Below are 11137 nucleotides of genomic sequence, written 5' to 3' on the forward strand. Positions count from 1 at the left end.
AAAACTTCAGAAAACCTGAATAACCATTGGATTATCAGTGACTACATGAATTTCAGCTGAAGTGATTTGAATTAGCAAATCTTTAGTCCAAAAACACAGATTAATGGGCTGAAAGCACAGGAGCTGTCTCCCGCAGCTGCAGGAAAGAGCGATGGTGAAACCATGTAGTAAATGTGTAGACCATAAATCCCAAACAAGGTGCTGAAATCTGCCAAAAGCCGAATGATTATTTTGATGGGGGTGATTCTACAACCTTTCACAATGAAGCTCAACACAAACATTCAAATTAGGATTTTGTCTCTAATGAAGCAATGATGTGTTTCTTCACTAAATGCCCCAGTTGTTTTCATAGCTTATTGTTAATATGTATTTGGAGCTGTGTATATTTAGCTCTCTCTATATATATATTATAATATCACATAAGGTCAACAAGGACTCTGTATGTGTCGATAGTGGGTTCACTTTGATGCTCCTGTGAGGTGTACCAACAATACCTAAAGCTTTGTTATTTTTAAAGAGTGGCGCATGGAGTCACATTTAAATTTGAATTACACAGTTTGGCCCGAGCACTCCTTTCACTCCCTCTTCAGATCAAAAGGAAAGCCAATAAAATGTGTTACTTGCAGGCATCAGCTTTGAAGTTGCTCCTCTGCATGCTCATTTGAGCCCACGGGCATAAAGTCAGGAGCGGACAGCGCCTTTACTGACATCAAATTGTACTGTGTCCATAAATCCAACCCTAGATAATGATTGGCATCTGATATATTTGAAGGAGCAGAAATGTTTTTATGTTTGACATTTTTCCTTCATTCTTCAAACCGATTCTATTCTATTGAAAAACAGAGTCTAGTTTTCTTACAGACTGTAAACCTGCATATATTTTTTTCCCCTTTCCTTTTTCAAATACAAGAATGCAAGATGCCAGGTGATGACCTGTAATCAAGACAGCTCCCAGGAGCCTTTGCCTATTCAGCATCGTTAAAAGGAGCGACGGAGCAAATTTCAAGGAGCGATAACTCACTGTCACGTGGTCCTTTTCAGCGGATTTTATATTGTCTTGTTCAGTTAAAACCTAGGATAGACCGACGAGTCTTTCCTCTCGCGTAGTCTTAAACGCATGCAATAAATGGAGGAAAAAATATCCTCACAATGGCCTTTAATGTTTCATCAGAAGTGTGAATGTTAACTTCGCAGTAAAACAACCATGATTATGAGTCATTTGGTGCTATTCTTTCTGTGCAGGATGACGAGGAGACACTAACCCAGTTGAGACAGCACCGGAGCTTTGCCTTTCCTCTGAGTGTTCAGGATTTCTGTGGACGGTGGAGTAATGAAATTTAGGAATTGCCGTTTTTCATTTAAGTCTCTCATTTATGTTAGTGAGTGTAAAACTCTGCTAAGCATTGAGCAATAATTACTGCTGGCAGAGAAGTTCAAACGGCCCATTCTCCGTGGGTTAGTTGGGTAAATGTTGTTTTGATCCTTCATATGTACTTTGTGCTGCTAATGTGCCATTTTCTACCAGCCAAGTCTCAAATTTGAATACAGAACCACAGCAACTAAAGTATTCCTCATGCTTACAGTTTATCATTTATGTAACAGACAGCTCGATGTGATCAGCATCAGAGTTTAACAAGTTGGCAAAACTTAAAGGAAAAGCCAGGGCAGTTAATTTTAAAACCCTTGAACGGAACGTAATAATCATCAAAAGGTTCTCCTGTGATTGTTGCATTATTCAGCAGTGCTCTCTTAAACTGTTTGTTTTTGTTGCTCCGTTTTTATGATTGTTCATTTATTCACGTGTGAAAATAAACGGTTCGCTTGAACAGGCGCGAACAGCAGGACATTTCACCTGCATGCCATTTATCACAGGAAATCCATCAGTTCGCTAATAGGGGCCGTGGGCCCGAGTTGGAAGTCGATATTTGATTGCGGCCAGCACCAACTTCACTTTTTCCCTAAATAAGTGGTTAAGAAAAACTCATTTTACGGTGGTTGAGCGTGCCTGAAGGGCTGGAGGGTGTGGAGCAGTTGTAGCAGGACTGATTGAGAACTGGGCAGGCGTGCAGCTGACTGGGAGTCAGAATCAGAGAGAGTATTAGCAGGTTGATGGAGGTCTCGCTTCATTATCTTAACATGCAACCAAAGCCTTTTCTGGGCTTTTTCTATTAAACGCTGAGGTCAGACTGTCATCAGTGCAACATGATTTTTCTTGCTTATATTGACTTTACGCTCTTTTCATTTATTTCCTTCATTTATTGTTTTTTGTTGATGTGCTTTGACAGCCGTTCTCCTTTTCCCCCCACTTTGCTCATAATATTCTGAAACAGAGTATCATGATTGTGTGAACACGGGAGGAGCTTCTGATTTATATACTTTCCTATTATGCTGACATGTTTAACGATCTGTGATAAGTCACTGAAGCGTCTCCCTCAACCTGTGGTGAGGAATTAATAAGGACTAATACTCAAGCTACTTTGACTTAATTCACTTACGGTATAGTTTTATTTATAGATGAGTAAAAGGCTATTAATTTAAAAATAAAAGGGGGCAGTTTATTCCTTTTTTAATGCTTCATAGTTATAGAAAATCCGGTCTTTGTAGCAGTATTGCTGCCCCTGGTTATTATTGTGTGTATGCCGGTAAAGTAGAAAGACTTAAAAGAAAATAATGTTTGATGTGCTTTTGAAAAAGAAGTTCCGTATCCACAGGGCACAGCTGCGCCTTAATGTTTCTTAGAAAGAAAAATATTCGCACACAGGAAAGCCGTGAAATATTTCGATTATTTTAGTCGCAAAGAAAAATACAGCTACAACACTTTTAAGAAATCTGCCTTTGCATTTGTTTTACAGAAGCAGGAGAAGGAAAATTTGACCTTCAAAAAACAAAAAGTAATTAACTGTTATCACCATTTTAAATATTATATCCATGCTTTATTGTTGACCCTGAAAGAAACTGTTACATACATTGTATACATAAATAGATACATAAATAATTAATATTCAAACAGACACACTGTCTCAGTGAAGTCCATCGATGTTGCATGTGTGACAGGTGTAGATGATATGTACAGCTGAGGTCTACCACAGTTTATGTAGAGCTGGAACAGAAGGAGTACCGGAGGCAGGCGGAGCCGAGTGGGGGTTTTTTTGGGCACTGTTAGCAGGAGGTGAAAGTTTTCCAGAAGAAGTTTTTACAGGGAGCTTTGCGGTCACGCTGGGGAAGCGATAGCCTGTTATACACAGCTCTCTCCTCCAGACGAGACTCCAGCGGCTCCTCAAGCTCCACAGGTGTCGCTTCTCCCGGCAGCATGTTCGTGTCCAGAGCTCCATCCAACAAGCCAGACACCAGCTTTAGGATCAGCTCCTTGCGTTCTTTGCTCAGCTCCTAACCAGGAATCAGAAAGTAGAGATAATATTATCACGGAGGAAAAATCATGGAAGTGTGACTTTAAAACACTTGTCTGTGATGCTCACAGATCATTAATACTTTCCCCATTTTAAATTATATATACTGACAATATTAATCATGTCAGTTAAAAGCAGTTTTAATTCAATTTAAAAAAGCCATTTTTAAATATCTTACTATTTATTTACATAACCACAGATTTTGTTTTATTGTAAGTTACATTTTTGTTTTCAAAATTCGAATCATTCAAACTATTTCCCATGTAGTAACTGGATACATTTATTAATAATTACACCTCAAAGTAAAAAACAAACAAACATCAAACTAATATGAGCAATACGAACAATCTCCTCACCCTGTTCACATGGATGGGGCTCCTATCCTCCACAGGAAGCACGGCAGCTGCTCTAACGCTGAACACAACCCCCATGAGAGCTGCTAACACCACCAGGAGCTGCATGCTGTGACAGGAGTGCAGGTGACCGACCAGAGCTACAGTCACAGGAGCAGGAGGCTCACAAAGACAGTGTGGCTGTGTGTGTCTGTGTGTGTGTGTCTGAGCAGGAGAGTCTGAGCAGCTCAGACTAGCCGGAGATCCAGAGAAGAACGATGGGAGAGAAAAAAGTGGAGTGCAGTTGGTGGCAGCTGCTCAGAAGATTTGATGTTTCTTCAGCTCTACCTCTAAAGCCCCTCACTCTTTTATACGCCTCTACCCCCTTCGTGTTTGCCACTGACGTAGAGGGTGGTGGGTGTATGACGGAGGGTGGAGGGTGTGTGCGCGTGTGTGGATGTCGTTGGGGGTGTGTAGGAGAGCATGAAAGAGGAGGAGAGATGAAGAGGTCAGGACACAACAAATGGAACCGTTTAAAAGTTAACCTTTTTGACAAATTGTGAGATGGCTTGCGTACATGTGATTCATCGGGAGGAAACATCTGCAGCGCACGACGACGTCAATTGCCCGTTACCAGGTTTTGACATCAACTAATGCGTTCGCAGTTACGATAGACAATCTCAGAGAATACCTGTCAGACAGGTGGACGGACAATTCCACAGCTCATCTAAAGTGTGATACCAACGGATATGCCTGAACCATTTTTAGCACTTAAATAAAGCGGCCACATTTCCCTGTAGCAGGAGTCAAAGTAGATCTAAAAGAGATACAAATTGACCATGAGCCAGCTTATCTTCCACTCCCAACACAGGCCGCTGTTTGGCACCCTACCCCGGGCAAAATCCTATTCCTGTCATATTGCTTCTATATGCCTCTTTGACACCTGCAGATTGCAATTGAACGGTCTGACACTCGCACTGACTCGCCGAAATCTCTTCAGGAAATGCACATCACCAATCTCGTGGAGTTAGCATAGCTGTTAAAAAGGAAGCAGCAGTGTTCAGTAGTTTAGTGCTGATCCATAAGGATCTTGTGGTTATCTTTGCATTAACATGGGCCCCGTGATTTGATGCATGTGGCGTCTCTGAATCGAAAACGAATTAATGTCCTTTGCTTCACAATGGATACCAGACGCACTGCACGACAAATGGATTCTAAAACTGCCACTGAGGTTTTCTACACAATACCATTAACATACATTATAAGTAAAAATTAATTCCTCAACTCTTTACACAGGTTTAACTACTAATCAAGTTTGCTTACATAAAAAGTAATATTTTATAGGTCTAATATAGTGACATAACATAAACTTATTTACCAAATAACACCATAAACTGTATTTTATGGCTTAACAAAAAAAAAAAAAAAACATTTAATACTATATATATTTAAAATGTGTACGAGGTAAATGTCTCACTGAAGTTAATTATACTTTCTTGTCTGAGATGACCTTGTTTCAAAGTGTGTGAGAATCTGCTGTCAACCTGTGAGACGTTTCATGAAAAAGCACAATTAAGTTGAGTTTACAGGATTCACTGTTTTGCTACTGGCAGGGAACATGCGGCGCTCGTATTCCCGTATGCCTCGTTTGATATGTTCAAATGGATTTCTCATGCTTCCACAACAGTCTCTGGGTTGATTTCTGCAGATCTGAAGGTGGCCCAAAGCAAATCCAAAGATTAGCTGACTGTTAAAAATTGTTGTATTGGCAGTTCAGTGTGTTTGAGGAATATACAGCAACATCAGCTTAAAGGGATCTGCAGATGACACTGCAAGAGACTTCAAACACTTAAGGAACCCCCAGCGACTACTATAGGTGCTCCAAGATTGCATTAATGTGCATTAAAATCTCCATTTTCATTATTACGTGTTGTTGAGTCACCACCTCAACAAGTAACTGAAATAGATGGCTGAGAATTAAGTGACTCACAGATCATATAAGGGTTTAATGCTTTTGTTATCAAACAAACAGGTGAATCTGTACACGTGGAAACAAGCCACCAATTTAGCTGTAGAAGAAATAAATTTTAATGTCAGTCTATTGTATTCCCAAGTTTTGTTCCTGTGGTATGGAGATTAAAACCCAGTCAAATTAAAAATTCATGGCTGTCGCTTCATTGGTACGAACACAAGCCCATAGAGATGTGCTTCATTTCCTATATTACAGTATTAACACTCACAAGCACAAATGATCTTTATCATCCAGCTATGGGCACAGCTGTGTAAAAGCAGCGTGACAACATAGCAGTGAACTGCAGGTTGGTCCCATTATAATAAAAAATGAAAAAAATATTGGTGAAGACTGAGCTTTTGCACAGCAGTTTGAGTTGACGCAACTGAATGGTAAGTTCCACAGTGACACTTCCCATCATGAAACACTAAACAGCTCAGAGGGTCCGACTGCTTTTTACTCTAATTCAAAGAATTTCAGCAGTATAATTCCAACGCGGAGACTGGCCTAAAACATAAAAGATTCAAGGATGCCACCTGGTGCCTGAATACCAAAGCTGCACGTGTCTCAACACTACACTGCTCCCACAGAACCTGCTCACCATTTGCAGCAAACAGCAGCTTGAAAGCGTGGTTGGAAAATGCAGACCTCGAAAAACAAAACATAACCCAGCCATTGATCCATTAATTTTGCGTTACCAGTTTATTACAGTTCATGATTCTTATAAAAAAGACAAATTCATTCATTCAGGTATAACACCATGTCCCAGTAAAGAGTCAAGGTAGCCATAGCTAACAGTAAATCATGTCTTACATTAGCTCAAATCACTGAACTATTACATTTCCATTTAAAGAAACGATCTCACATCCTGCAGTCAGACTCTTACACAGTACAAACAGTACACCCAGTAATCAAGACCCAATACTGCATGCTATAACTGCATAATGAATTCACATGTTAAGACTATTCGTGGACTGGACAGCTCTGGTAACATTTCTAAGTTTGCATGTAATGTGATCTCTTTACAGTATTCGATAACTGACGCTCAAAGCTGAGCCTTAACTAAACCAATTAGGTGCTTTTTTGTTTTGTTTAAAGGGATCTTTTTCCATTTAGCTTCTGAGTAGGAGACCATAAGACTGGTAGGTTATGCGCAACCAGTTTCAGGCACTATAGGGTTTCTGTGTAGTGGACAGTATTCTGAACCATGATTGTGACAAGATATCAAAATAATAAAAGGTCACAAAATAAATGTGCAGTAGAGGATTACATACACCAATCAGACACAATAAAATTGAAGCCACCTGCCAAAGTATTATTCACTTGACCTGTAAATGGTAGAGCGGTTCCTATACTCCATGTAACAATTACACATGTTGTGCTATGTGTAATTTATTGTTTTACAGAAAACAGAATTAAAAACAAAAACAACATTTCAGAATGAGGTTAGGTTTGCTTCACAAAATGCAGATAAGACAATTACATGAAGAACTGAAAGACAACACAAGAGTGTGCAAGACCGGCTCAAAAAGCAATATTTTCTCTGAACTGAAAATCTTGGGATGACGTTTAACTACGTAGAGTTCAAGAAGCCATCGAAAAAGGTTGTTTATCCATGTTCTAAGGGTTGGCTGAAGGATGCACATGGCCCTTTGCTGCTGGTCATGCTTCTCTGAGCACCTGTCAGACAAGACACCAGGTGAAATGCAGAAAATACCCCTCGGCATTGTGTGGATTGCACCCCCAAGTGTGGGACAGACTATTAAAATTTGAAACCAACTTACCTTTCTTGCAAACTCTGGGAGAACGAACGACGCTTTGTGAATTTCAGGGTTGTAATATTTAAGGCTCATACTTTCCTTCTCTTCTTTTGACAGTGCTTTCACTGGTTCCCTGAAATTTGTTTCCTAAAAAAAACAAACAAGGCACAAGGATGATCAGGGAGAAACTGTTATGCTATGGAACATTTCTGCATTTTCTTTTTTTTTTTTTAGGCAATCCAAGAACACTTGGGGAAGTGTGGTGGATGACAAACTGAGAATGACAGTTTAACACCTACAGGATTTTTACTGCAGAGCATGAATCCAATTTGGCCACTGGGATAAGTTGGAATGGTGCTGTAGGCGTAGTCCACCACAGGGAATAGGGTTTTGCAGAAGGTCTGCATCTCCTTTATCAGCTCCAAATGGAGCCACTGACACTCGCCTGTCAGTTACAAAAGCAAGAGGCGGGGAGAGGGGAGGAGAAAAAAAAAAAAAAAAAGTGTTACTTTCCCATCTTTTGGCATTACTCAATCTGAAGGGAACAACTCAACAGAAAATAATCCATTCACTAACATCTTCAGCAGACTCAAAATGTTACTTATTAGCCAGCTTTTAATGCACAAGTCCAGTGAAATATAAACTTACCCTGGGAACAAATAATTCCGCCACTTCTCAATGCTGCCTTCATCAGCTGGTAGTAAGACTCCTTGAACAAGCTCTCAGCAGGTCCTGAAATAACAATTAAAGAGATTCTAATTGAGACTGCCTCGTTAAAGCGTGTCCCGTATTTGTGTTGTTTGATTAGTTCTTTGGACACACAAGGATTGTGGGACTTTAAGCAGCACCTACCCACTGGGTCTGATGAATCTGTTATTATTATGTCAAAGGCGTCCTGATTCTGCTTCATGAATTCAAAGCCATCACCAATGTGGAGGGTGAGCTTGGGACTGAAAAACCCTTTGGCCATCCCTGGCAGGAACTTCTTTGACACATTAATCACATCCTAAAGAGAAGACAACATAAAAATGTCATCAAAGGCAGCAGAGAGGACAATCCCTACATCATAAATTAACAGAGTTGTTGCTCCTACCTCATCTATCTCACAAAGAACCGCTGATTCCACCAGCGGATGCTTCACCACTTCCCTTAGCACACCCCCGTCTCCGCCACCAATGATGAGCACCTGTGAAAATGCAAATATAACCGTCACAGCTGGAAATATCCCGAATGTACTGTTGTTTCACATTTACGAGAAATACCTTCTTAGGACAAGGATGGCTACACAGGGGAAGGTTTGCAATCATTTCCTGATAGGCAAACTCGTCCCTCTCTGTGCACTGGATCACTCCATCCAGCACCAGCACATTTCCGTAGGTTTTGCTGGAAAGTAGCATTACAGCACAGCATGAGGCAACAGGATCACTTTTACATAAGAGCTTCCGTAGGATTCAGATGTGTAACCACATGCTTAGTACCATTAAACAAATACATGTACCGCGACTTAAATGAATCTAGCGTTACCCTTAAAGTTTACACTAAAGTTTCAATGACATGCAAATCACGAGCCAAGCTTAAAAAACGTCGTATCTTTCAACCATCTGGGGAAAAAAAATCATGCTCTAGGTTGCTCATTCAGTGCGAGCACAGCTAACAGCTAGCAGCGTTAGCTAAGTGAAGTTAGCCTCACTGTTCTCACCTCTTGAAAACCATAACATCTTGAAATTTGGATTTCTTGTGGTAGAGGACCTCCTCTACTTGGAGACTCATTGCTTGCCCTGGCCATAGCGTACAAGACTCTGTAAACCATCCATCTTTAATGTGGTCCATGACAGCTGCCTACCGTATTTGGAAGCGTGGCAGTGAAGAGTGACGACAAACACATTGCCTAACCGCGAGACTTGACGCCCTCTTCTTAAAGCGAATGGGAGGGCGCTGACGTAGCTGGGTCTTCACGACGCTAACCAATTGCGTGGCAGGTTCTCTCGTATAGTTTGTTTGACTTCACAGCGGCCGCACGGCCCACGAGCTGAGCAGCCCACGTGAAGCGCAACCAAGTTGGCGTGTGAACACACCCGTGAGTTTGGACACCAGGGTGCGGGAGACAAGTGTATGCCTGTTTGATAGTTTCAAGGAAATTTAACAGTCAGTTGTTATGTTCTTCCAGGGGCGGATCTTGAAGGGTGGCATGGGGTGGCATGTGCCACCCTAAAATGATCTCTTACACCCAGGGCTGGACTGGGACAAAAAATCGGCCCGGGCATTTTGACTAGAGCCCGGCCCACCAGGATAAAGATTGAAAATGTGACGTCATTCAGGGGTAAAACCGCAAAGGATTCTGGGAACTTGTGGCAAGAGGTACTAGCGATAAAAAGAAACCCAAAAAATGCCAAGAAGCTGTTGTATTATTAACTGCAATAGCTGGTCGCATGACAGCCATGGAAAGCCGACGGGTAAAGAGATCGTTTTTTTTTTTATCGGATTACGTAGTTGAAGAGAAATTTTTTAAGCCATGTTTCCGAAGTAAGAGCCGACGGATGGTCTGGATATACCAAATATAACGTCCCAGAACACTCCAGCTCACATGTTAGTCTGCTCCAAGCATTCCCACAAAGATCAGAGTTTTGTAGTAGTTAATACGTCCTTTTTCTTAACATAATTGGTGATATAGGTTACAAGTCTGGCGCTGAACAGAAATGGTCGCACTATGCTCCTTTATTTATTGTGCATAAATAGTAAATTGTCCTGACACAATATTGCGTTTCGCTTCTGTTATTATGGTACATTGACAAAAACATATACTTTTATTCACAGGATAAAACTGTTGTTTTGTATCACTAATTGTCCAGTGCGATTACAGCATACAATATTATTGTCACTGCTACATTTCTGTAATGCTACCAGAAATTATTTCCACTACTAATTAATTACCGTTGAGCTCAAAGGTCCTATTAATAAACGGTTAACGAATGTGTATTTATGACGACAATTTGTGAGACTGGTAAACTTACCTTTGTTCGTACGATGGTCTTTTAGAGCTGGGCGATAGAACGATAACGATATGTATCGCGATATAACTTTTACTCGATAGAGAAATTAAGCTATCGCGATAGACCTCGCCGCTCTTGTCCTCAAAAAAAAAAAAAAAAAAAAAAAAGGTCAGCCAATCCAAATTAAGTAGCGCAGAGCCGAACCAATCACAGCCGCAGCGTCACGTCGCGTGACTTGTTACGTACAGCACAAGTGCCAAGCCGCACGTGTGTTTGTTTGGGAAGCAGCCAGCGGGTAATGGAGGAAATGAGTGTGCCGACTAGAAAAATCAACCGAGCGTGACCGAAGAGAAAACAGATGATGGTTCCAACGCCGGAGAGATTGTCGAACGGAAGAGCCATAGAAGTTCCGTAGTGTGAAGGTATTTCGGCTATTTCAAGTCTGACAAAAAACAGAGTAGCGTGCACTGTAAATTGTGCCGAAAGCAAGTCTGGAAATACAATAAACTGGTGCATGCGTCACACTGTGCGCCACGTTATTGTTTCGGTGAAATGAATTTCTACAATACTGTTACTGTTAATTCTACTCTCTGCAGTGTTTAAATGCTTACATATACACACAGTTACTGTCCCTCCA

At 41.0% G+C, this 11137-nt stretch overlaps 2 protein-coding genes across 2 annotated transcripts; both read right to left on the minus strand.

Annotated features, from left to right (window-relative positions):
• Positions 1 to 3159: 3159 nt before the first annotated feature.
• On the minus strand, positions 3160 to 3868 carry sst6.1 (somatostatin family member 6.1). The gene is made up of 2 exons (XM_085344915.1): positions 3764 to 3868; positions 3160 to 3387 (listed from the first exon to the last, which is right to left on the minus strand). The coding sequence occupies exons 1-2, from the start codon at positions 3866 to 3868 to the stop codon at positions 3160 to 3162; spliced, it is 333 nt and encodes a 110-aa protein (XP_085201041.1).
• A 2578-nt stretch (positions 3869 to 6446) lies between these two features.
• Positions 6447 to 9371, minus strand: srm (spermidine synthase). Its single transcript, XM_085344766.1, has 8 exons — positions 9210 to 9371; positions 8773 to 8893; positions 8604 to 8696; positions 8363 to 8516; positions 8159 to 8242; positions 7810 to 7955; positions 7535 to 7657; positions 6447 to 7430 (listed from the first exon to the last, which is right to left on the minus strand). Exons 1-8 carry the CDS (start codon positions 9338 to 9340, stop codon positions 7413 to 7415), a joined length of 870 nt encoding a protein of 289 aa, XP_085200892.1. The 5' UTR covers positions 9341 to 9371; the 3' UTR covers positions 6447 to 7412.
• Between the last annotated feature and the right edge of the window lie 1766 nt (positions 9372 to 11137).

The sequence above is a fragment of the Diplotaxodon limnothrissa genome, linkage group LG20, assembly GCF_057381915.1.
Source record: "Diplotaxodon limnothrissa isolate DT_005_m linkage group LG20, D_limnothrissa_male_GT1.1, whole genome shotgun sequence".
In the NCBI taxonomy this organism is placed as follows: Eukaryota; Metazoa; Chordata; class Actinopteri; order Cichliformes; family Cichlidae; genus Diplotaxodon; species Diplotaxodon limnothrissa.

What these genes read in the sequence shown, in the direction of transcription:
- srm (XM_085344766.1), bottom strand. Translation starts at nt 9,340, where the DNA reads ATGGACCACATTAAAGATGGATGGTTTACAGAGTCTTGTACGCTATGG. An exon ending in GCCATCCTTGTCCTAAGAAG is followed by an intron (nt 8,697 to 8,772) that starts GTATTTCTCGTA and finishes GCATTTTCACAG; the next exon opens with GTGCTCATCATTGGTGGCGG. An exon ending in TGCTCTGCAGTAAAAATCCT is followed by an intron (nt 7,658 to 7,809) that starts GTAGGTGTTAAA and finishes TGTTTTTTTTAG; the next exon opens with GAAACAAATTTCAGGGAACC.
- sst6.1 (XM_085344915.1), bottom strand. Translation starts at nt 3,868, where the DNA reads ATGCAGCTCCTGGTGGTGTTAGCAGCTCTCATGGGGGTTGTGTTCAGC. An exon ending in GCCCCATCCATGTGAACAGG is followed by an intron (nt 3,388 to 3,763) that starts GTGAGGAGATTG and finishes ATTCCTGGTTAG; the next exon opens with GAGCTGAGCAAAGAACGCAA.